This window comes from Heteronotia binoei, chromosome 6 (genome assembly GCF_032191835.1).
Source record: "Heteronotia binoei isolate CCM8104 ecotype False Entrance Well chromosome 6, APGP_CSIRO_Hbin_v1, whole genome shotgun sequence".
In the NCBI taxonomy this organism is placed as follows: domain Eukaryota; kingdom Metazoa; phylum Chordata; class Lepidosauria; order Squamata; family Gekkonidae; genus Heteronotia; species Heteronotia binoei.
Genome location: NC_083228.1, coordinates 77,168,356 through 77,193,908, shown reverse-complemented (window position 1 = coordinate 77,193,908; position 25,553 = coordinate 77,168,356). Strand labels below are relative to the sequence as shown.

Sequence of the window (25,553 nt, the reverse complement as noted above, 5' to 3'; positions counted from 1 at the left end):
CATATGCATATGCAATGTGTATTCATTATTCATCAGTGCAGCATCTCCTGCTTTTCTTAATAGGAGAGACCATCTCTAGCCACAGATGCTGTGTTTAAAACTAAGGACCAATCTTGCTCCATCTTCCTAACTTTGTGAGCAACACAGGAAATCTTCCAAGAAGTGGATGCAATGGGAATTAAGAAGTGTTAAGAGCTGCTAAAAAGTTTATTTTTTTGTGTGTTCTTCACTCCAGTCCTATAAATCTTTAATCTCAAGTCCCATTGCATTGAATGGGACTTACTCTTTAATCTGCATGCATAAGATTGCTGAGAACTGAATTTTCATTAGAAATTTTTGCATCAGTTTTGTGCAGTGAACCTACAGCAAAGTGTGTATGATGTTTAAATAGAAAATCTGCTACTGGACATTTGCTTGGATATAAAGCTAGCAGTGGGGAATGAGTCTTCAGAATGTAACAACTTGTTTGTTCCTTTTTTTCCCTCAAAAGCATTTCCTGTGAGCAAGTGGATGGGCCTCAGGCATGAAACAGTCAAGAACTGAATTAAGATATTAAGAGGAAAAGAACTCTTAACAGAAATGCAAAATCAAATGTATATCATGTATGCTGTGTAGGTCTCTAAATCTTCTTTCTGCTCTTATGAAATTTCCTGTTATTATCACTGCTAAACATATCCTAGTAGAGTATTTTCTCTTTGGAACAACTGCTTTGCAGTTGCTGCAGAGGTTTTGTTTTCAAAGGACAGATAAAGATTTTCCAGTAGTAACTTCCAAAGTTAGTTACAGGAGGAGCATTTCTTGAGTTCTGCAGAAGAGCTTCAAAAACAGGTGTCCAGGTGGCAGCAGCAGATCTTTCCTTTTCTTTAACATAGTTCAAATCACCTCTTCAGCAGATGAGACATCTCTGAATAATCTTTGTTTCTTTTGTTCCTCCCCCTCTCTTTTTCATTTTGTGTACAGCCTGCTGCACGGATCCATCCATTACTTGCAAAATCAGGTAAGCATTTTTTTTAGAAAGAGTTTATTGGAAGACTGGGGGGGGGGAGGAATCTGCAAATACTGTTTTTGAGCAGTCTCTTTAGCATGAATAAACCATGCCCTATAGATGTTACTAATTCAGTCTGTGTTCCAAAGTATCAACTATAGAACATTTGCCCTGTGTGTAAGGAAGGAAGTCAGCCTAGAGTCCATGCCTTAGTTATTTCTTGACAGAATGGTGGCTGCATGTGCTAAATAATATACCAAGCCTGGTATAACATGAAATGCCACGAATGCTGACAATCTTGCTCCTTCAAAGTGTCATACTTCTTTCTACACAGAGCAAAGTTTGAGTTCAGCAGCACCTTTAAGATCAGCAAAGTTTTATTCACTGTATAAGCTTTCATGTGCAAGCACACAACCTCCCTCCCTATAAGTAAGGATTGAGGAAACGGTTTCAATGCATCTGACAAAGTGTGCTTGCACATAAAAGCTTATACCATGAATAAAACTGTGTTGGTCTTAAATGTGCCACTGGACTCCAAATTTGTTTTGCTGTTTCAGACCAGCATGGCTACCCCACTTCTATAGAGGATACACAGGCAGGCATTTATTTATCTAGTATAAGTTGTAGGCTTTATCTAGGATGCGTTGTGGGATTTTCAAGCAAACAAAAGACCATTCCCCATAGTGCTGTGTGCAGTAGTAGACAAAAGAGGATGCACTATATCCTGATAAGTAATACAACCAACTCACAAGTTGTACCTACTTAGTGAAGCTACCTTCATTTCAATACTAGTTTGCAGTTACTACTACTGCTCTAATTTCCTCCTCCTGCTGCTTCTAGATAGGCAGTTGGTTGAAACCTCATCCTGATATAAATTGGAAACAGAAAGCTAAAAGTCTGAAATTACATTTTTTTCCCTTTGAAAAAAACATACAAGTTCTTTTCTTATGGCATCCCTGTTGGGAGATGTTTGAAAATTTATAATGCCATTTTTAACTGGACTTCAAGAAATCCTTAAATCTCAAAAAGCAGCAGGTAGGAGATGGCATTGATGGCTTTGTGGCTTTCCTCTGGAGCATCATGAATGAATGCCACACTGGAGACATGATACTGGGGTGATTTCTCTGAATTCACCTGGTAGGGACTCTCCTCCAAACAACTTCTGTAATAATTTCTCTTGACTTTTGTACACAGTTGGCATTGCAGCTACTTTGGAGGAACAGTTTTTAAATCAATTACTGCCCCACCCAAAATGGTCTTTGAGAATAGATGAAAAAATAATTTTCAGTGTCAAATTGAGTTGTGGCTAATTTTATTCAAATAGCCTAGAAGGTAACTGAGGCATTGGGATAACTGGATTTGGATAGAAAGAAGTGTTGTTTACAGTGTGTTAACTGGTGAAGAGGTATATGGAGGAGATAAGTAGATTTGTATAACGGGGTTGGGGTGCTGAATAAGTGAGGTCTGGAGAAAGATATTGTATTATACTGGATATATATGGGGGGGGGGGGGGTTTAGCTCCCACCAAACACTACACAGAAAGTCTTCCCACTCCTCTACCCTCCCCTCTTTCCAGTGCTCCAGAAGTGAGGCTGCAACTTTTGGTCTTATCAGCTTGCAGAGCAGATAAAGTTACCTCTCAAACAGAAGGTGTGCTGCTTCTGAACCCTCCCAAGGCTCCCCCCCGCCCCGCCCCCGCAGATGACCTATTCTGTTGTTTAGGCTCAGCTTCAGTTATCAACAGAGGGGAAATTGCAGTGTTTGGGGGCACTTTTAGTATTTCAGGATAGGTGTTTGTGCCACCCCAGTTTCCCCAAATGTCTTTCGTTTGCCTTGAAAGTGGTGAATGAGAAGAAGGGTAAGTGGATAATGGGACTTAGGGAAGATAATGGGCACTGTGGCTTATTTATTTGTTTAGAGGAGTGTTTTCCCCCCTCCTGAAACTCTTGTTCTTTAGTCTAATCCTTTTAATGTCTCTCACTTGCTGTAGTACGCTTGCACTGCCTGTCCCAATCCACAAACCAGATTTCTCCAGCTCGGTACATAAGGTTTGTGCTTCAACTCCTGCAATGAGGAATGGTCCAAATCTTCACTACATGTCACTTGGGAGAGTAGCAGCATCCATGTTTGGAGGGGGCTGGCCATTATGCCCTTTCCCAAGAAGGCATGTGGACAAATATCTGTGCTTCTGCCAATTAGGCAATCAATGTTGGGGAAAGACCACTTTCTACATACAGACAATGTAACTTAGGTGCAAGAATATTGGATTTAAACATCAAACATTTTTGGCATGTTTATGTACCTTCTCTTCCCTGGTTATTTTGGGAGTTCTGATGTTTTTCATCTCTTTTCCTGCACTCACAACTCTTTTGGTCAATGCAACCCTCACTAAACCAATGAAGGAAGCAGTATGATGTTCTTTAGTTGATCATACCCCTCTGTTCTCATCTGGTTTAGGCTTTAATCAAAACTCACCTACCCCTCCTCCATTCTTATATATCCTTTTCACTAGTGTTTAAGCTTTGAAGGGAAGGGTGTTGGGATGCAACCTTGGACAGAAATTACAGCCTTCATCCTGGTAGCTGTTGAAGGGAAAGAACTGTGTGTATGCAACACACTTCTATGCTTCATGTACCTTTGGTGGAGCTGCATAGCTTGTGTAGTAGATTATTCAGCTGTGCTCTAGTGGGGCTTCACAAAAAAATGCTGAGAAAGCAATCACCTGTTGCATGGCTCCTGCTTTATCATGCAGATTCACAAAGCACCACTAATTGATCTTGCCCACCATGTTTCTCTCCAAGTCTTAAAGGCACCAAAACAAATACTGTAGTCTTACACATGGGACATGCTCACTGTACCACAGTAAGGTGGCTCTATGTATGCAGCCCTGAGTGCTTTCTACAGAGGCAGGATATTAGAGTAGCCACCCTTATCTGTAGAACATTCAGCCTCCTTTTTACAAGCACCTGCTTCAAATTCTGTTAATTCATACAGGTTCAGTTGTCCATTGCCTGTTAAATGTGCCATACTACTCACACCTGTAAGCCTCATGCATAAGCTAATTTTCACCTCTATAATAATAATAATAATAATAAAATTTTATTTATATCGCGCCCTCCCCGCCGAGGCAGGCTCAGGGCGGCTAACAACATGTCCATACAGTAATTTATACAAAACTTTAAAATCAACATTAATCTTAAAACCATTCTAATTCACAGTTAACATAAATTAGCAATAACAATAAGCATAGCTGCACTATGGCACAGGCTGATCGCAGGGGTGTGTGGGCAGCTTTCCCGCTAGTCCCTTCTAAATGCCCCTTTAATATCAGTTTGATCTGCAGCAACTACCAGGTGGTTATTTACCGCCTTGCCATAGCTGCCGATTTCCACTTCCCCAGCTCCTGTTAAAGGAGCCAAACTTTCCCCCTGAGGACTAGCTGGCAGCCCCTAGGTGCTGACCTCCCCCGTGCCCAGGGGTGCCTCTCCAGCCGGAACAAGGCCACCCGAGAGGCTTGCTTGTGCTCCTGCCAGCCCTCCCCCCCCCCCCCGGTGTCTTCTCCAGCAGGCTCCCATTCCCACAGCCCGCCCTTTCCCCCACGTGTCTCCCGGCCCTCTCGCTCTCGCGTTGGGTCTCCTAAACTGCGGGGGGGGGGGGGAGATTCCCCAGAAAGTGCGCCCTCCTCCCCTCGGGCGGGATGCCTTCGAGAGGTCCCGGCAGGGATGGGGGGCGGGTGGAGGGCCATTCCCAGACAGATGAGAAGGGGCTGGCACATTGGCGAGCGGCGCACAAGAGGAGGGACCAGGGCCGGGCCGGTGCACACTCCCCCCCGGCGCTCCGGCAGAGGCGCGCACACCTACTCCACCGGCCGCTGCTGCTTTCCCTTCCCTCGCCTCCCCTCCCGCAGCAGGGCAAAGCGCCGCAGCCCGCCAGCCGCGGCTCCAGTGGGCAGCCCGCCGGGGAGCGCCTCGGACGCCGCTGCTCTCTCTCTGCTCCCCGCCACCAGCTGTCAGCGCCGGCTCGGCTTCTGCCTCCCGGAGCCTTCCTGACAGCCGCAGCCGCTCCTGCCCCTCGCTCGCCTCCATCCCTCGGCCGGTCAGCAGCGCCTCCTCGGATTGGCGGCGGGGCTCTCCAGGGCATGGGCTGGCAGGCAGCCGAGCGCCCCTAAGCTCACCAGCCGCGCCTTTGGGGAGTTGCAAGACGAGCCCCGTTTAGCGAAGACGCGCGGGGGAAAGTGGACGCCGCTGGCGGCGGTAGCAGCAACCCCCCCCCCCCCACCACCACCGGCCGCCGCCGGCGCTCCGGGATCCTGCAAAAGTAAAGGGGAGGAAGGGGAGAAATCCAGCCCCCCCCCCCCCCATGCAAGCCAAATACGCCAGCCGCCAAGTCCTGCTTCTGCCCCTGTAAACGATCGCCTTCCAACGCCGTTAAACTACTCAGGATGAATCCCTTCTCTTCCGTCTTTAGCTATTTGTAAGTAGCCATTGATTTTTTGGCTTCTTTTGCTCGCCTCCCTTCCCCCTCCGTCAGGAAAAAAAAATCAAACAGCCCCCCCCCCCCCGCCGCAATTTTCCATCTTTATTTCTGCTCCATTTCAAAGGCAAAAAAAAAATCACCTCACCATCTACTTTGTTTTTTCCCCCTTCCCCTCCCTACCGTCTTGTCCATCATTCTAGGCTACTGCACTTGTTTGCTTTCTGCTTGCAGGCACAGGTAAGGAATCGCTTTCTTTATTATTTCTTAAATACCTTCTTTTGTTTTTATATGGAACTGTATAGCCAAAGATCACCCAGCTTTCTTTGGGAAAAAAGTGATCATAAGAGGAGGAGTTTTAGAAAAGTATAGGCAATGGTTTGGTAGGAAAAGCTTGAGCAGCCAAACGCAGAACAGAGACTTTTAGATTGACATTAAACTAAAGATAGATGAAGTTTATAAGGAAAATTGAGACTGCAGACATAAGAGCCAGCATCCTGCAATAATGTGGAATACAGAGCAGGAAATAAATGCTGATTTGTTTAAATTACACTGCAATATTTCTCCAAATCAGCCATTTTAAAAGTATGTTTAAATTAAGAGCATTTTTGTTCAATTTTCGGGGTTATTTTAAAATTTAAAATGCAGGGATACTTGCAAATTTTAATCAAATATATAAGGTATCAGTATTATTATTTTTGATTGCTAGTGATCAGAAGTGCTGTTGCTATATTAAAGCTGCAGCCTGATACCTTGAAAATCTATAACCCTTCTGGTGCAGTATTGATTGCAAATCCAGAAAGAGAAAGACAAATGCTTATGCAAAAATTCCCCCACATAAGTGAGGTGTAACAGGTGTAAAATTCTGAATTAAAAATTATGATATTTCCTCAGTTTTGTACCTACGAGGGGAAAAAACTGCTTTGGGTGTAGGGGAGGGAATATGAAGTTGTGTAAAAAGCTTCAGCATTTGGGGGCATCAGAGCAAAGAGCGTCTGGTTGTCCACATGGTCCGCTCATCAGAGCTAGCAAGGGAATCCAGCAATATTATCAAAAGAACTGTGGATAGGAAATGCGCACACACAAAGGAAAAGAGAGGGAAATTGTCAAGGGGAAGACCTCTATAAACTCTGTCTTGGGGGGGGGGGGGTTGCTTTCCCATTTACATGGAACAACCTTAGCATTTGACATGGGGACTGGAGGGGGGGAAGAGGTTACTTCATGTCCTGCCCCCCATGAGGTTGAAAGGAACAAATCTCCTCAACATTTGCTCTGAATACATCTTTATAAATGTCAGGGGCAAACTAAACCCCTTCAGACTTAAAAGAGGAATTGGAGATTTAGAGGGGGTGGAAGAATTCTCCTAAGACCAGGCTGGAAGAGGAGAGAAACAGATTTGGGCAGTGGCAAAATCATTGTGCAGCTCCACAGCCTGAATCGTTCCATAACTGAGCGTACTCCTCACAAACTTGTGATTGCTTTGAATGTGTGGGGGTGGTGGGAAACCCACAGCTAGCCTCAATGTGTATGGAAGAGCTCATAAATATTAGCTGGAAAGACAATTCCGAACTGCCTCGGCTGCTGACACAACTGATCCCTGTTTAAGGGGGATAAAATACGGCTGCCTTTGCATTTTTTTGGAGGGGGGGCACTGGTTATTCTGGTCCAGGGCACAGGGCCCTTTGAGCACCACAGGGCAAAAGTTTCAGGTGGGTCATCTGAAGTATCAGCAAAGCAAATAAGTCCAATTATGGAAAGCCCAAAGATAGATGTTCGTACAGCACCATGGGATTGTGCATATGGTTAGATATGAATGGTATAGCAAGTAAAATCTGGTTTGTGTTTGCTTTGGTGGTAGTCTAGAATAATCCCAATGACTGCTACAGAACTATCTTGGATTTTAATTGGTTTAAATGGGATTGGGAGCCTTGCCTGATGCGGTTCAATTGTGTTTGCAATCTGCTTCAGCTAAGTAAAAATCTGGAGGAAACAAGCAGAGCTATGCTGGTGGTAAAGCAAGAGCACCTGATTCTGATCCCAGTGTTCTGGAATCACCAATGTTTCCCTTATTCTGGGTTAATTTCCCATTGAAAAAAATTCCTGGTCTGAACAGAGTTATAATTTCACTCACAAGTCAAATGGCAGGGGTTTCTTACAGCAACCCCTATAACGACCCTGGCTCTGCACTGCTCCAGCCAAACATTCTCTCAAAAGGCACATGGAACATGCCAGCATAGCGTTTCTCAGAGGAGTAGAGATTATAATGGTGTGTTGTATATTTTTTAATTTCCTAAAGGTAACTGTTCAGTCCCCACCTAATTTTACACAGCATGTGAGGGAGCAGAGCCTGGTGACCGATCAGCTAAGCCGGAGACTCGTCCGGACCTATCAGCTGTACAGTCGGACCAGTGGGAAGCACGTGCAAATCCTGGACAACAAGAAAATCAATGCCATGGCAGAGGATGGAGATGCTCATGGTAAGGCTTCTGTATGTGAGTAGCAGTTCTTGGGGGAGGGGGGGCATGCAGCACAGTAATTGATGATTTCCGTCCCCTTTGTTAGCCAGAAATCATTACAAGCATTCAGAAGGCGGTGGGGGTGGGGGTGGGGTTGTGATGGAAGAATGTGACAATCAATATTTGTAATAATAGTACATTGCTTTCCCTCTGTGAGTTGAAATGAAAGTTTATTAGGAGGGGTGTAGGGTTTTAAAAAAATTCACACCTGATCTTTGACCACTCAAATGATGGAGCAAGTAGCAATTTTTTTTTAAAGTCCATATGGGGAAGGGTGAAAATGCCGCAAGCTGTTTAGAATTACTGGATGATGTATTCCTGAAACAGTCCCTGAGGCAGAAACAAAGACATTTAGAAGATACAAAAGGGAGAACTTGCCTCTATCTATGACTTGAGCACAACTTGGAAGCTAAGCTTTGGCAACCAACTGAAACCTTTGAGATGTTTGGTAGATTGTGGCAACAGATCTCCTTCTCCAAGAAAAAGGGGTGTGATGGGGGATTTCTGGGGAGTGTGAAAGTTTGAAATACTTCGACTACAAGTGTTAACCTACACTTTCAAGTGGCCAAGGCTGTATAGGAGGACAGAGGTGTCAGCAAGACTGGGACTTCAATAAACAGTATGGCTCCCTCCTTGTTCCTCTCTTTATATATGTGGGACATTGCATGAGGTTAGGAAAGATGTTACAAGCTCCATCTTGCTTTGTTGGAAAAATTACGTGTCCCCTTTTGCAAGTGTATGTATTTGTATAGTTATGCATCATGGGCTTCAGCATTAGCTGCAAGTCTTGCTTATGTATTCTCATGCAGTTTGAGATTGGCTAAAGGTTTTATGCTGAAATTTTAATAGCTGGTTCTCAGTGGATTCCACACACATATATACGTAGATTTTAACTTTTCAAGCAAAACATCCCAACCATAAACCAGCTGTAATTTGAAGATCAGTTTGTTTCCAACAAGAGAAAAACCTTTTTAAAACTTCTTATAAGAAAAAGATTATTACTTTAGATTTAAATAACAATGTTCAGAAAGCCCAGAATGAAGCAAGAGAAGCAGCCTGAAAAAGAAAAACCCTTCTATTAAAACATAATAAAAAGGTTAAGCATTTGAAGAGCAAACTGAACAATGATCTAAAACGGAGAGAGAGAGGGAGAGAACACAAGCAGTTTTTCAGATGTAAAGTTTTAAAAGAGTCGCAAGTCTGTAAATGTTAAAATAGAGGTTCAGGATTGTTCTATATGAATCTCTGGAGAGACCCCCATGTCTGGAAGAGCTATTAAAACTCTTCTTACTTTCACCTTTTTTAACATTTCCTGAATACTTTCTCCTCTTCGCAGTCCAGTTAGGGGATCAAGTGTGCCTTGCTGCATTTTTCCTGCATCTACGTAGCCACTTTCGCTTCAAAGTTTGAGCATGAAACATAATTTTACTGGGATAAATCTGTCACTGAAGTGAAAGAATGGAGTTGAAAATGTTACCCTCCCCCCCTACACATGCACACCAACCTTTCACACTATTAACAACATATATTAAAACCTTAAGTTTTATTTTAAAAATAGTATTGATCTGGCTTTCTTTGGTTTTTTATTTTTGGGGCTGTCAGTTTAAAAAAGTGATTTATTCCTTCCAATGACCATTTTCTCTGCTATGACACTTTAATGGTTGATTTAATGTCAGGTCAATTTTTGTCAGTTATTTGTCTTAATTGTCAATATTGGGTTCAGCTTTCTAATTAGGAGTGAAGCCCCATGGTTGATATAATTTAGCCCACCTCTCTAAGTGTTATTTAAGAATTGACAATCTGGATTAAAACCATCTTGACCTGTATGAATGAAAGGCAAATTGCTTTGGAAGTGAACTATAGCAGTGAATTGTAGTAGTGCGTTTTAGCTGTGTCTTGGAGAGGGGGAGTTTGAGGGCTAGAGTGTGCGTCTAGGGACAGTCTGTCCGATACATTTTGGGAACTTTAGGCTGGGACATCTTTTCCACTAGCATGTCTTTTTAGGCAGGTTGTCCTTGTTCTTCATATTCCTGCCCTGCTCTTAATCCATATCTTTGCTCCAGAGCAGAGTTCCAAAGGGGCCTGCCAAGTGAACAGTGATTCAGCATTGGAGGCCGGTCACCAAAGAGGCTCGTGTGGCAAGGCAAAGCCCACCAACAGGCAATAAATCAGAAAGAGCCTTTGAAAAGGTGGAAAAGGGGGGGAAAAGCATGTGGTGCAGGGCTGCTTTTCTGTGTCTTTCCATCAGTCAGCAGAAGAGAGCATGAAAACTGATGCTCTTTAAACCTTTTACTGCTCTGTTGATCGACCTCCCTTGCTCATGCCCCCCAAAGACAGATAAATAAGGAGACCTTGTCTATGTGGCTCAATGAAGAGGAGTCGGGGGTCCAATTGCTCTTTAGCAGGGGGTTTTACAGATGTTAATATTTTATAGGCAGGAGAAGTGCTAAAATTAAAGCAGTTGTAATGGGTTGGAAGGAGTGATGCGATGTTGTAATTCATGTACAGTGCAACTTGCATGAGTGTGTGTGTTTGTATGCTGTCAGTCCACCAGGGGTTGGGCTGGAGCATTAAGGACTGAAAGAGTATCTGATTAATGTATTCCTCTGCCTAGTATGAAAGGTTAATATAGAAACAAAAATGCGTCCATTTGCTGTTGCTGGTGAGACTTAGGCCAATGGCATGGGTATTTCTGAAGTCCTTTCTTTTGCTTGGATATTACAGTCCTTCTCTGTTACTACATTAATTATATTGGTCTCTCCTAAAGAAATAAGCTACTTTTTCCTCAAGCAGTTGTAGGAGATAAGTTTTTTTTACATACCTGCAGCTATGGTACATTATTATTGTAGTTCAAAAACTTGGTAGGCCAAACAAGTCCCTTGCAAAAGCGGAAAAGACAGACAGTTGGAAAATGCTTCGTTATTGGGTAGATTGTCACAAATACCAACCTTACAGTATCCGTACCAATAAAATAGGCTGTGCTTCCATGTTTCTTGTGAGTTTCTAGAGGCTCCTATCTTGTCGAGTTTTTAGGATGAAAGCTGTTTGATCTTATCAGATCATTAGGCTTTTTCCTTTGGATTCTCTATACCCTTGCTTAGCTTTCCTGTTGCCCATATTGCAGTATCTTCATACTTGAATTCTCTCCTTAAGAGCCCGTTTTCCCTTCAAAATCCCAAAGTTACCTTCTTGCGAGAGGATATTGAGGTGCTTATGTAATAACTCACCTAGGTAAATGTTTACTGTGACCCTAATCAGTGAGACATTTATTAATTTTCATGAGGTAGCTTCTAGTCACAGGTAGACACTCCTGGATATATAGCCCCAAGAAAGACATTAGGGTCTTACCCACATGACAGTGACTTTTGCATTTTGGATTCCATGGTTCTCATTTTAACTTTTATCTAGCTTCTGCTGAGTGCCAGCTATTGGACAGATCACAGAAGAAATTATACAATCCCTACCTAGAGAGTCTGCAAGTAAAACAGGGCAAAAATGAAGGAAGAAGGATGGCTGTTGATAAAGGTTTTGAAGTCATCTTGGGGATTCCTAAAAAGGAGGCATTGAGAAGTATAAGGCAAAGCACTGAAAGACAATCCCATTCAGCATAGCCCACCTTTTGTCCTGCCTGTGGAAACCAGGTTGAAAGAATGGAAAGGAGAGCCAATGTTGAGACCTATTTTTGCAAGTAAACTGTAGTTGATTTTGAGGTGAAGAACCAGAAGGGGAGGTGCAGTGCTGGAAATTAGACACAAAGAATCCTTTGGGGCTTTGCAAACAATATCACCACATGTGCAGCAGTAGTTTCTGTTGCATGGAATCCAAATTTCATACCTTAAGGAACAGGTTCTTTTTCAGGCATCTCATGTGTGTCTAGGTTTCAGATTACACAATATGATACTTGGAGAAAAAAATATTTCTTTGGTTAGCAGGGCTATTATGATTTAGAGTATTGTCTGGAATGTTATTGTTTGGAATGGTCAGCTATTGAATGTTTCGTCTAATATCACTGGCAGTGAGGACATTTAAGCTTGGACTGATTTCTGGTCCTGGAGTGTGTGTGTGTGTGTGGGTGGGTGTTTGGAAGGGGAGCAGACTGAACATGGCCAATGAGGGAAAGATGTATGCAGGGTAGACCTGACAGACAGAGCAGGATCAAGCTCCACTACACACCAGTCTCAGGAGTCTATTTACCTATTGCATTTTTATCCTGACCTTTTTCAAAAGATCTAAAGGTTGTGTAAACAGGGTTTACAGACTTCTTTTCTCCTCACAACAACTCTGTTAGGTAGACAGGCTGAAAAATAGTGAGTGATTCAAAGTCACCCAATGAACTTCATTGCTGAGTGTGTGATATGTAGTTCCGCTCTTAGTGTCACTGGCAAAAATCCCCTTTTGTCTTGAAGTCTTTAACTGGACTTCACTCTGCAGAGTCCCTCCTTTGCAGGTGGTATTCTCTTCTTCTGTACTGGATTTATTATCTAGCCTTTTAAAATGGGAGGAAGGAAACAGTGACTTCAAGGCTGCTCTTGCCATGCCTTATTCTACAAAGGCTGCTATCATGCTAATATCTTTTACTAGGAATGTCCATGACTAAGGCTAACTCCTGTAAGATGCATCTGCTGGTTGTGTGGGAAAGGGAAGCAGATATATGGATTTGTTTGACCTCATGACTGGAATGGACTTATTGAAGTAGTTTCTGCATGGGGGGAGGAATTATCCATGATCAGTATAGGGATGCCAGCCTCTATGTGGGACCTGGGGAATTTCCAGACAACAGAGATCAGTTCTCCTGGAGAAAATGTATGCTGTGGAGGGTGGTCTCTGTGTCATTGTTCCCCACTGAGGTCCCTGTCCTCCCCAGGCTCCATCCCCAAATTTCCAGGAGTTTCTCAACCTGGATCTGGCAATCATACCTCCCTGCCCGTCCACCAATTCCTTACAGGCAGCCAGGGCAGAGCTGGCAATCCTAAATCAATAGCTGATGCTCAAAAGTCCACTTCCCTTTGGTAATTTCCAAAGTCTGGGCTTCTGAATGCCTAGAAATGAACTTTGAATTTATGAATCGTGCATAGAGCATTAGTGGTAAAAGTGCCTCAAACCTCAAATGGATTTAAAAGGTGTACATTTATTATGCGAAAACTCCTACTAGCTTTGCCCTTGGTTTGTTTTCTTTCCTTCTAGCTTATCACTTGTCATGCATTGAACGCCAGAGAACAGGCACCGGTTTGTTTATTTCCAGCATCACCATAGCACTGACAACTCTTTGATGCATATGGAGACTTTAAGAGATGATTCTGTCAAGTCAGTAATGTTGGTGATCCATAATTTTCAGTAACATGCCATACCATTTTGCATAGCTTACTGGATCTCTTCTATTATCTGGCTGGATCTGCTTGTTATGATGGCTTGAGCTAGATCCACTTTGCAGAGTTGTACTGTACTTGCTCTGCTTCTGTAGACAACCCAAATTCTTGTTTTCTCCAGTAACGTATATATCTTGTTGATCTTTGTGCCTGACCTCTCTGACTCTCCTTCCCATGGTCTGTTGATCACTTGCAGCTAGTATCTTCTATACAATTTCCATCCACCAACCATTTCTACAGGCCTAGTTTACATACATGATCCTTTGGATGCTCAGGATTACATCTTCTGTGATGGTAGCATAGACATTTAACCTCCCGTCTGCCTTAATCATGCATGAAATGGGAGTGGTGATTTTAATAACAGAAGGGGCACATGGTTGTAGGGAGCTGAACTCTGCTGCTTGCCTCTGTGCAATCTGTTGCTGGAATTCTTCTTTTCCTATGGTCAAGACTCCTCTACTAGTCTAGAAGTCATCCTGGTGGGTAAAAAAAAGATAGTTAAACATGGGCTGAGGGAGTTTGCTTATGGCTCTACCCCCAAAGTCTCCTGGCTCCACCCCCAAAGTCTTCAAATATTTCTTGGTTTGGGCTTGGCAACCCTACCTGATGGGCTTGGCAACATAAAAATGTGTAGCATCTCTGTCATCCTAAACATATATCAAAACATGTTCACATACATTCAGAATTCTCTCTCTAATCCTGAGTACTCAAAACATTTTAAAAGAAAAAGTGTAAGACTTCATGAGTCATAAACACTCTACAAACTGCAGCACAATTCTGGCCTGAAATTTTTCAGGTCGTCTGCAATCAGGTTAAAGGACAGAAGAAGATTCTGACCTTCAGTAACTTGTTTGAATCTATATCCTTTGTCTCAGGGTCAGGGACATAATAGGCTAGGTTTTTAGGACTTCGTAGGATTCTTGGGCATCATAATGGTTAAACAAACTACATAAAATAAGAATATTACTGCAGTGTCCTTATTTTTTCATATACTGCAAGGGGAAAAGTCTGGAGGGAGTGAGATGGCCCTTTGGGGCTGACTGGCTGGCTCCAGCTCTTTGGGGTTCATGTGGCAATGAGAAGAAGGGGACAAGCCATTGATCTGTGATTTGCATAGCTACTTCAAAAGTCAATCAATGCCTCCATTAAAAAAACTGAGACTAAATCAATATGCCCTCTCAACTCTCACAAAGGTGAAATGCATTAAGGGGCCATCCTTACCCTTCACAGCTTCCTCTGTCAGTTGCGAAGTCAGCATCAGTGTGGAGAGAGACACAGCAAAGGGACCCAAATAATCACATGGATCTTCCTGATCTCCAGAGAATGGAGATGCACTAAGAGCAAGAGGACATTGCAAAGATACAAAATTAGATGATTAGAGAAAGTGCTGCTGCTCCCATCACAGAGGTAGCTTTAAAGCAGTGTGTACATATGCTGTCTTCACCCAAGGGTTTTGGATTAACCTTTGTGTTCCCTGTCCTCTCAGGCATTGTACCACAGTCAAACAACCTAATTCTTTCTCCATGAGCAGAGGGACTAAGGATCTAAATGACAGTTTGGAGTTTACTGAATTGGGAAGTGATATATTGAAGTGATAAAAGAAAATATTCAGAATGAGAAGAGCTGCAATGTGAGATCTGTCTTGAGGGATCATTGCTTGAGATTAGGATCTTCGTTTCCTCAAGAGATCATGTAATATTTGCAAGTGCTATTATGGTTGTATGGAGATAGTAAGTTTGTGTAGTCATGGGTGGAACCAATACAAGCAGTAATTCTTCAGTCCTTGTACATGTAGACATTTATGTTGTGTTTCATGCTATGCTTTTACTAACTACTGGACATGCAGGGCATGTTCAGTAGCCAAGCAGTTGCTTGGAGTGGCACAGTGAGGAAGCTACTACTGCAGTACAGAGGCTCATCTAGTGCCTGGCCATCAGTTGCGGGGGGGGGGGTGCATTTGGCATCACCTTTGTGCAGGGTTGCCAACCTCCAGAAGGCGCCTGGAGTTCTCCCAGAATTACAACTCTCCATACTACAGAGATCAGTTCTTTTAGAGGCAATTAGAGATTCAGGGGGTGGATTCTATGGCATCACATCCCTGCTGAGTTTCCTCTACAAATTCCACCCTCCTCAGGCAATACCCCACCACACACACCAAATCCAGGAATTTCTCAAAAGAGACCACCTTCAGGGTCTCTTTTTCCACCTGCTGGATCCAAGATAAGCCCCTGCAGTGCAGGTTCAGGAGGGGAATTCTGTAGGAAGTCACATCTGAGATCTTCATGTTTACATTGAATTACATTGAGTGCCAGATACCTAAGCGGACTTTTGATTCTAGGGCAACTTTCAGTTTACAGCCAAGAAGTTACATTTGTTCTATATAGTACTACCTAATAAAACATGCTTTGCACTTGCAAACATAAAACCATATAGCCCCATTAGCAGCCCAGCACTAATGATGTTTCATTGGCAGAAAATGATATGGTTACTTCCAGTCATAGCCCATTGACTTCAATAGGTTTAGGCTGGAGTAACTCTGTTTAGGATTGCACTACAGGAGATATAATAGTTAACAGTGATGTTGAAGAGCGTAGAACTACGAGGTAGGATTCAAAACATGTTGTGAAATGTGGGGGTGGGGGAGAGGGCTATTGAGCATTGCCTTAATTACTGAAATGAGAGGTTACAGATTTCTACCAGCCTGCAAATCAGTCTTTCCACCCTAGAAATCCATCCCCTAATACCATGAATGTGGCTACTGTGTGATGAGGGAACGGCATTCTGCGTGTACCTCAAGTACACCGTCAGGGCTGGATTAACAATTAGGCCAAGTAGGCCCTGGCCTTTGGGCGCCCATGCCTTTAGGAGCCCCGGGCCAGCTCCCACCCCCAGTTTTCCCCCTGCTTGCAGCCCTCTCAGCCTGCACACACAGCCAGCAACTGAGCCACTCTTTGCCCAACTTGCCTGGTGCACCTGCTGCTGGCATCATCGCCAAGTTTGCCTCTCTCTGCCTCTCCCCCACAGCTTTGTCAAAGGGGCTTTTGAGAAGGTGCCTGCAGCAGGGGTGGTGGAGTGGGCATTCCGACTCTGAGACAATTTGCAAGGGGCTCCCTGAGGTTTTGACTGCCTAGGGGCCTCCACAGGGTTTAATCTGGCACTGTACACCATTCACTTATCTGCTGACTTGGAAATCAGGACAGTGCTTATCCTTGGCTCACATTGATTTAGATTCTCCTGCATATCCTGTTTTTCTGTAGTGAGATACAGTTAGGGTTGCCAAGTCCCCTGCAGCCTCCGGCGGTGGACTGCCTTCACATGTGCAAAGTGTGATGATGTCACTCGCACGTACCATAGAGTTTTCCCTCCCAAATTGCTAGAGCATCCGGGAAAACCATAGAGTTTTCCCAGACACTCTTAGAGCAACCGGTGTGCGATGTCACCAGCACGTGATGCAAGTGATGTCATTGTGTCAGCGACTTTGGGGGAGGATCCCCCCGCTGGCCCAATGCAGCCCTGCGGGCTGGGAACCTCCCAGGTTGGGGAACCCCTGCCCGGCCCAAGAACTTGGCAGCCCTAGATACAGTAGAGCTGAAGACTGCCTAGACATCATGCCCTCTCTAAACTTGTAGTGAAGTGCTTTCTCTGCACTGGAGTGATCTGTGGTTTGACCCTGACTTAACCTTATGCTGCTCTGGTATTTTAATCCTAAATTTTGGGAGAGAAGAAAAAGGACCATGACAGTGCTTATTCATTGATGAATAAAATGCATTATGCATGTTCTCAGAGAGGCCCTGACCTGGGTAGCCCAGGCAAGCCCAGTCTTGTCAGATCTTGGAAGCTAAGCAGGGTCGACTCTTGGCAAGTACTTGGATGGAAGACCACTTTGAAATACCAGTAGTCAAGAGGATAGGGGCAGGCTTTATTCAGTCACCTCCATAAATATCTTCCAGGCCCCCCGGTAGGGGTCAGTTCCCAGAGGTCGCCATGACTTCTAGGTGCAGGCACAAAATACAACCCCCCCACACAAAAAAATAAGCATGTGCTCAGTAGAAAATGTTCTCCCATGTGCAAGTTGCAACAAGGTGACTTGCAACTGAGGATAAAAACAGATGCTGAGGGAGAATGGGCCCTTGTTTTGTTCCTCTTGCCCCCCTTTCATGTTACACTTTACTCCTGAGAAAAATTCCCATTACAACAGAGGGGCTCACTCCAAAACAGTACAAATTTCACTTATTATTTATCTTCTGCTCTTGCTTTGGCTGTAGATGATAAAAAGGATAGGAAACAAATTATGTAGAAGAAAAGACAATGGAGAAAAAGTTATAGAACAGGAAAGATGAGTATGAAGTTGGTAAATAAGGTCTCACAGCGCCGCTCCATCACTATCTTTACAATGAAAGAGCTGTTTTTAAAATGAAATCTGAGAATATAAAGAAGGGTCATGGTGTATTTCTAAGGAAGTATGGTCCCTAGATGGCATGATGCCACAGAACACCACATAGCAGTGACCCTCACCTTTGTCATGTGGATCTTGAAATGCTCATTCTACAAGATTCTGTCTCTTCTTGAGTTGTGCCCATCTTTAACTTCTACATTACTAGTTTTGGTGTTGTCTTGTTCCCTCCAGCCAAGCTCATTGTGGAGACGGACACATTTGGGAGCCGTGTGAGAATCAAGGGAGCTGAGACAGGGTTCTACATCTGCATGAACAAGAAAGGAAAGCTGATTGGCAAGGTAAGGAGTCAAGGAAGTGAAATTTGTGTGTATGGGTATGCAGATGGCCTATCAGGAATGAGCTCATGATGAGCAGACAAGCCATTGTGTCTTCTCACTAGATATAGGCAGAGCAGTAGTGAGAGTCATATCTATTTATATAGTAGGGAAGGGGCAGGAAATTGGGCTAGGCATTATAGGCTTGCTATGTTTTTTGGTATTTGATGTCCCATTAGAGCAGCCAACCTCCATGTGTAGACTTGCCAGTTCTGGGCTGGGAAATACCTGGAGATTTTGGAGGTGGAGCCTCCAACCACCAATTGGAGGTTGGCAACCCTATCCAGATAGTGGCTGGAGATCTCACAGAATTACAACTGATCTTCAGGCATCAGTTCACCTGGAGGAAAATCTCCAATTTGGAATGTGATCTCTATGGCATTATACTCCATTTAAGTCCCTCCCCTCCCCAAACTTCTCTCTGTTCAGGCTCTCTGCCAAAATCTCCAGGTATTTCCCAGCCTGGGGCTGGCAACCCTGTGTCCCATGACAGGAGTTAGTCTGAAATCCTGAAAATAGCATCAAATTTCAGTTACTTTTGAGGAGCATTTAAGAACAAAAACAACAACAGTACATTCAAATGTTGCCTTCGTGATAAAGGAAAGAGAAACTGAAACTGCATGTTTCAACATTCAGAAACCAGAAAGATCCTGTGTGATAATCCTGAAATCAAGTGACTTCTTTATAACAGACCTTCTTTCCATGCCCCCTGTCTGTCCTTCCAAGTTCAATATAACTTTGGGCTCCATTCACTCCACATTTCCCACACACTTGTGTCAATCTTGGTAAAAATTATTACATTGCACAATCAGCCACATAACGTTCTCTTAAGTAACTTAATCATGACACAGAATTCCACAATGAGAGGGAGTTGAAATGAAAGCCTGCTAGATTAACCTTTTTGCACCATCATCTGCTTGGCAACAAAGCCCTTCTCCCTGTTTTTCCCACTTCAGTGGAAGAGAGATGACCTGAAGGCTTGAAACAAATTAATAATGACCATAAATTAATATGAATAGTAGTAGTTTAAATCAATATCCCTGTATTTGTAAATCTTGTGCTGTGAAAGATACGGATTCATGTCTTTGTTGTTCATTTCCTCTGCACTTGAACAGAAATTCACTATTGTTTGAGGGAACATGTTTCTGCTGTAAGGTTGCCAGTCTCCAGGTGGTGGCTGGAGAGCTCCTGGAATTACAACTGATCTCCAGGCTATAGAAATCAGATCTCCTGGAGAAAGTAGGTGCTTTGGAGCCATTGTACCCCAGCACTGTACCCTGCTGGGTAATTACCTTCTCTAGGCTCCACCTCCACCCACCCCAGTCTCCAAGAATTTCCCAACACAGACCTGGTGACCCTATTCTGTGGCCAGAATTCCTGATGAACTTGGTGTATACTATCTGTGAAACTGTTATGGCATCTATCAGGTAGTGCCTGTGACATTACCAGCCACAAGCTGCACATTCCCTGCTGGCTGTGACCTCATAATTTCTGATATCAGTATTAACTGCATTAGGTTACTAATGTTATATTAAAATGAAGGAGAATTTAGGAGGCAGTCTGGAAAATCTCCTCTTCATCCCTCAATTATTACTGTTTACAAAGATTGCACTTTTCTTGTCAGCTAGTTCAACATTCATGCTAAGCTGCAAATATTTTTCCACTTACCATGTTGATGCCATGTTCTTTTAAAAAGTCTATAAATGTTTAAGTTTTTCTAGGGAGAGCGTATCCTCCTGACTATTCATATGGCTTTTCAAAACAAAAGATACACACCAGTAAGGCCTCTTCTTTCCCAGCAAAATTTTCTGCAACTTCCAGTATGCTCTATTGGGTGAAAACATTTTTATCTCTCAGGTACATGCTCCCTTGTCCTGCGCTGGATTGTATACCCGCCCACACCATTGTGTGTGTTGTCACTCTTCCCCACTCCTGGAGGGTTGTCCCCTCCTTTTGGTGCATGGTGCACCATGCAATTGTACAGCTATTTCAGTAATGATTTGGGGCCAGTATAAGTATAGAATTAACAGCAGGGCTGCTTTATGGGTAAAACATGGAGTTGCCACCAGGCATGAGAGAGAGAAGCCCTGTATATGTGGTACATTTACATATAGACAATGCACATGATAGGGCTGAAAAGGGACTGTGCAGGATGGCCTTATGTCAAAGCTCACTGGCCCCCTCTTTCCATTTGCTTGAAACATCACCAACCAGCATACAGACCTGTCCCTGTGATTAGGAACACTGAACAGAGGAGGATCTTTTGATTCATTGCAGAAGACTACCATATGTTGCCTCATGGTCTCTTGCAATGGGCTAAATAGCTCAGATTGTTTCATTTCTGGGTGGAGGGCTCCTTTGGCACACATCCTATGGTCATGAACCACAGTGGAAAAGAGAACACACAACTAAAGTATGGCTGTGTTACTCCTCACAGAGTGGGTTGGAGATCCCTATCCTGTGAGCTCCTTCTCAAAGAAGATTTTTGCAAGTACATCTTGCAGAGTGTTATCTTGTTTGTCACCAGCTGAAGAAGACATAAATGTGCATAGTAAGGTAATAGCTTAAATTCAGCCTTAAAACATGGGAATGTGGAGCATTTCTATGTTTTTGCTTTCATAATGCATTTAGGAATATGCTTTACAAAAGGAGACTTACAAAAGGAGTCTAAACTAGTTGTTTAGAATTAATGTAATTGCTTTATTCTTGATGTGACCCACCCTGAGCCCGTTTAGGAAGGGCGGGATAGAAATGTGAAATGATAAATAAAAATATGTAGCCAATGATTGGGGAAGTCACCTATGTTTGGGGAGAGGAATGATGTGGAGGGGGAGATACTAAGTAGGGCTTAGGGTTTCCAGTAGTCAAAAATTATGGGACTTCAGGGCCCTGCAAAAATGCCTTATGACTAACAGAAATTAGGTCAGATAAGCAGTTATGTGCAAATATGCTTAAATTACATTATTTATAAAACATAATTAAGTGGTGCCAAGGTTGTTCTTTTTTTAGCAAAATCCTTTCCACCCAGATATAATGTTGATAGATGGACTTCTCCCAGTGACTCTGAAGGCTGCCTTCTCTTCTGGAGAGAAAAGTGGCCATTGTTCATTTGCAATTGTTAATAGGAATGCATGCAGCCCAGAGAAGGTTTTTAACTCTTAAGGGTCTGAAGTTCTGCCACTGCCTCTTTGCACCATTGTGGAGCAAATTATCCCAGTAGTTTCAAGATGGATTTGAATATTCAGAGAAGATAAGAATAAAACCAGCCATGCTCCCCAGATTAAAACACATATAGATTATAGTTTAAAGCTCTCAAGTAAAATCAATTTAACCTGTCTTTTAAAAACAATGACAAGCAAATCTCCTGGGTCAGGTAATTCTATAATGAAATCAACAAAGGACTGATTCTTGGCTTTCCCCCCCTGTGCACAAGCAATGTATAGTACTGTCTGCACCACCCACCATGATTTTTCTGACTGGGAGGAAGACAGGGAAATGACAGAGAACAAGAAAGAAAAACAAAGGAAATAAGGCGGGAGATAAAATTCTCATCTTTGTTTTCCGATACTTTTAACTTACTTTCTTATCAACTGTCTTATCTGTAAATGCAGCACCAAGACAAGAGTGTGCAACATAAATTTATCTAGGAATGGTCAGAAGAAATGGGGGATACAGGGGTTGGTGGTTTGTATTTTGTTGCCTAGTGCCTGTTGGTCCTGCTTCATTTATCATACACTGAGTTGAGATCTGAGAACAGGCCATGACAGTTGATGGGGGAAACTGTGGTGGAAAAGCTTAAATATCTCCAACAATAGCAGTTAGTAAGCTGCAGTATATGCTTTCTTCTGAGTAGTCTACTCTGTGTTCTTTATGACAGAAACTATTTAAATGCAAATTGAACAGGCATCTGAGCAGTTTCTTTGCACACAATCACACAGTTGCTAGTCTGATTTACACTCTGTGCTAATGGAAAGCTGAAGATATGAGGGAGGCCAGGAATTCACAGTCCAGGTGATTCTTCCTGCTACCCAAGTCTGCCAGTCGGTGCAATGTAGCTGAAGGAGGCATCCATTCCAAACAGTTCCATTTAAATCCCTAATCCCAATCCCTAATGAGTTGAGTTGCATTCAAACAAAGTAACCCTCAATTAGCAATATCCTTGGTCTGCCAGGTTTTCTAATAAGTGCTAAGGCTACTTTGCACCTTCAGGAGGTGGCATCTTCTCTCTTGCTTTTGATCTACCCATTAAAACAATACATAGTAAGAAGTGAAGGAAAATGTGGACTAGGAATGATGTGTGTGAATAGAATGCTCAGATATTCAAATAAGGATTATTAGGGATAGTATTTTTCGTATTACATCCAATATTCCTAGCATTTTGATTCTTGACTGTATACAGTGGAAAGGAAGCTTGTAATTTAAAAAGTGCTACAGGCAGTGTTAGTTTGCATTATGGATGACTGGCAGAATGGCATCCAGGCTTTATTGCATCCAACACAAAAAGTGTTCATTTTACATTCAGATATAAATGGAAATGTGAGATGCCCAAAGAACTATGCTAAGAGTTCTTGGAGGCCTTGGAGCTGATTCTGGCTCTGGGGCCAGAGGAATGTGGAGAAAAGATGGAGGTAGCCCTTGATCACCCGTTTATTGCCACTGTTAAGTTGTCTCTCATTGTTTCCATCTGCAGAGCAATGGCAAAGGCAAGGACTGTGTCTTCACGGAGATTGTGTTGGAGAATAACTACACAGCATTGCAGAATGCCAAGTATGAGGGATGGTACATGGCCTTCACCCGGAAGGGCCGCCCCCGCAAGGGCTCCAAGACTCGCCAGCATCAGCGTGAAGTGCACTTCATGAAGAGGCTTCCCAAGGGCCACCAAACAACAGAGCCTCACAGACGCTTCGAGTTTCTCAATTACCCTTTCAACCGGAGGAGTAAAAGGACTCGGAACTCCAGCCCCAAGCCAACCCCCTGACCAACCCTCCACCTTGTGCCACCCAGGCCCTCCCTCTTTTTGGAGGACACTGTGTAGAGACTTGATTGATGGACATTAACTAGAGACTTACCTGCTTATAATAATTACAAAGGGGGTGGAAGAAGAAGAAAAAACTTGACCTAGTTGTTTATAATTGTTCATGTTTTGTGTTTTTTTAAACAGAGGCTCTATTTTTATATTCCAGCGTAAGAAAAAAAAGCAACAATGTGTTCACAGACTTGTGAAGGGGTGCTCTTCACTTAGAAGCATTTAGAGTCTGGGGTGGGGTTATGTTTAATAGGTTGTCTTTTTTTGTGGGGGGGATATGCATTTATTACTAAGGTCTACGTAGGGAGGGGGGAGAGAGAAAGGGCCAAACCCACACAGATTAAATAGGGAGTTTTCTTGTTGCAATGAAAGTGGGCAGCACCATAACGTCTCCAAATCCTTCCATGGCTTCTTCTCCCCTCAGTGGCCAAGGCTGCAGCATCCAAGTCTCTTGAAGAATCTGGAAACACAGCACTGTCCCTCTGAGGGGTTGGGAGCACAGCACTCTCCCTCTGAGGGTCTGGAAGCACTGGAGATTGATATTCTTCTGGAGTGCAGCTGTGCTGTTGGGCTGGAGGGCTCTTTTGGAGAACCAGCATATCTTGCAGGCATATTGTGGTCTTCCTTACCCCTGGTATCCTGGGGTTGAGTGCTTCTCCACTAATTCAAGCTCAGATGGTACTGTAACTGGAGCTGAGCTCTGGCGAACTGTCCAGCAGCTTCTCTTTGACGTGAGCAGCCACTGGTGCGTGGCATCCTTTCCTTCTCTGCTCAGATCATTGATAAGGTGCCTCATAGCCTTGCAGCACAGTAGACGACAGAGCTGTCTGTCTAAGTGGTTGTCCTTTGCGTCCTTTTTGTCCGCCATTGTTCATTTCCCACTCAGTGGGATGTCCTGCAGCTCTGCTAGATATATAAGTTAACGATAGTGCTTCTAGGAGAGATTGCAATACTCCTGATGTCACAAAGGATGTCTTTTTTATGTGGGGTAGGAGGTGGTAGATCTAGGGAGAAAAACAGGATTTGTCCCCTTCAGTTAAATACATTTGGGACCAAAGTGCTACCTCAAAACAAATTATAGACTAGGATGCTATCCATCAGGAGCTTCTGTGCAAGTTTCATTTATTTTCATAAGATCTGTGCAGGAGACTTTCCCAATGTATGGGCTACAATCTTGGAGCTGCATTTGTGCAAGTTCCTTTGAAATCAGCAAGACATTTAGGTACTAAGCTTGCAACCACTGTCATTTTTTGAATAAAAAAGAAAAGGATGGGATATAAATAGGATGAGAACATAAAATAGAAGGCTGACCACTGAATGGCTGCCACCACTATGGTGAGAGCTATTTGTTTTTCTTTGTCTGTTCTATCAAAGGTAATCATGTTTCCAAGGGGTCTGCGTTTTATTGCTGTAGAATTTTATTGTATTTGTTATGACAATAAAGTGTCATTGAGTTCCAATTTTTATTTCCCCATAATACCTCCGTTTCCTAAGATATTTCTTGCCCTGAGTCTTCCAAGAGGCAGAGAGGAGCTTATGCACATATAGACAGAGAAAGGCTCATGCATGTGTTTGAACCCTGGAAAGTCAAAAGGGGAACAAGCAAGGCATGTGTGCTCCCACTAGGCTAGGTGTAAGCACAGGCAGCCCCTTGTCCTTGTCTGACCTCCCAAGAGATGCTGCCTGGCCCTCCAACTTGCCAACCCAAAGACCAAAGCATGAGTGAAACAAATGGCATCTGGGGTAACAATTTTATGAAAAGATGGCTTACTGGCAAAGTGATCACTGAGGAAAACAGCACACTAGTCTTATACCCATCTAAAAAACCACTGTTGCCTTTCCTTGTTCCTTATGGCTGTGTAGAGTGTTCTGACATTGGTCTTCAAACCCACTGAAAATATAGTTTCTCCTTCCTGTTTCCTTTCTCTGCAGGAGGTTAGAATAGATCCAGCAAACAAAGACTGGGATGGATAACACATTTGTCAAAACTGAACTGCAGAAGCACTGAATCTTACTTCAAAGCAAGAGGCAAAGAGTCTATGGTAGTTATATGATCTTGAAAGGAGTCCTTGCAAAGGACAGTTTTAAAGTAACAGTAAGAGCAGAAAAATATTTTTTTAAACCTCAGTATATGAAAACTGTGAATTGGCTTCCTTTCACAGTTCCATCTTTTCTGATAGTGTGTCTTTACTTCCTCGAGGTTTTTAAAATTGTTATTGTGTACAAAGTAATATGAAATGGCTTTGAAATATTTATTGAATACATGCATTAAAATTTTGTACAAGTATAAATGAGGCTTGCTCTCTGGTTGTGTGATTTCCAGCAGGGTTTAAGAATTTTCCAGGAATGGAAGATGAGGATTGGGAAGGGAAATCTGCAAACAACAGAGGTGGGGGGTGGAGGGGGGGGAACCAGGG

General features: G+C 43.2%; 1 protein-coding gene across 4 annotated transcripts; it reads left to right on the top strand.

The window, feature by feature from the left end:
* The first annotated feature begins 5,161 nt into the window (after positions 1–5,161).
* FGF8 (fibroblast growth factor 8) lies at positions 5,162–25,427 on the top strand. Of its 4 annotated transcripts, none has more exons than XR_009555577.1 (6): positions 5,162–5,458; positions 5,662–5,698; positions 7,755–7,935; positions 17,968–18,074; positions 22,801–23,389; positions 24,106–25,427. XR_009555577.1 is itself a non-coding variant. In XM_060241811.1 (5 exons), the coding sequence occupies exons 1-5, from the start codon at positions 5,427–5,429 to the stop codon at positions 23,086–23,088; spliced, it is 645 nt and encodes a 214-aa protein (XP_060097794.1). In that variant the 5' UTR covers positions 5,162–5,426; the 3' UTR covers positions 23,089–25,427. The 4 variants fall into 4 exon arrangements, 2 of the variants coding, with proteins under 2 accessions (XP_060097794.1, XP_060097795.1); XR_009555578.1 differs by having other exon boundaries at positions 5,397–5,458; positions 7,788–7,935; XM_060241811.1 differs by having other exon boundaries at positions 22,801–25,427.
* Positions 25,428–25,553: the final 126 nt, after the last annotated feature.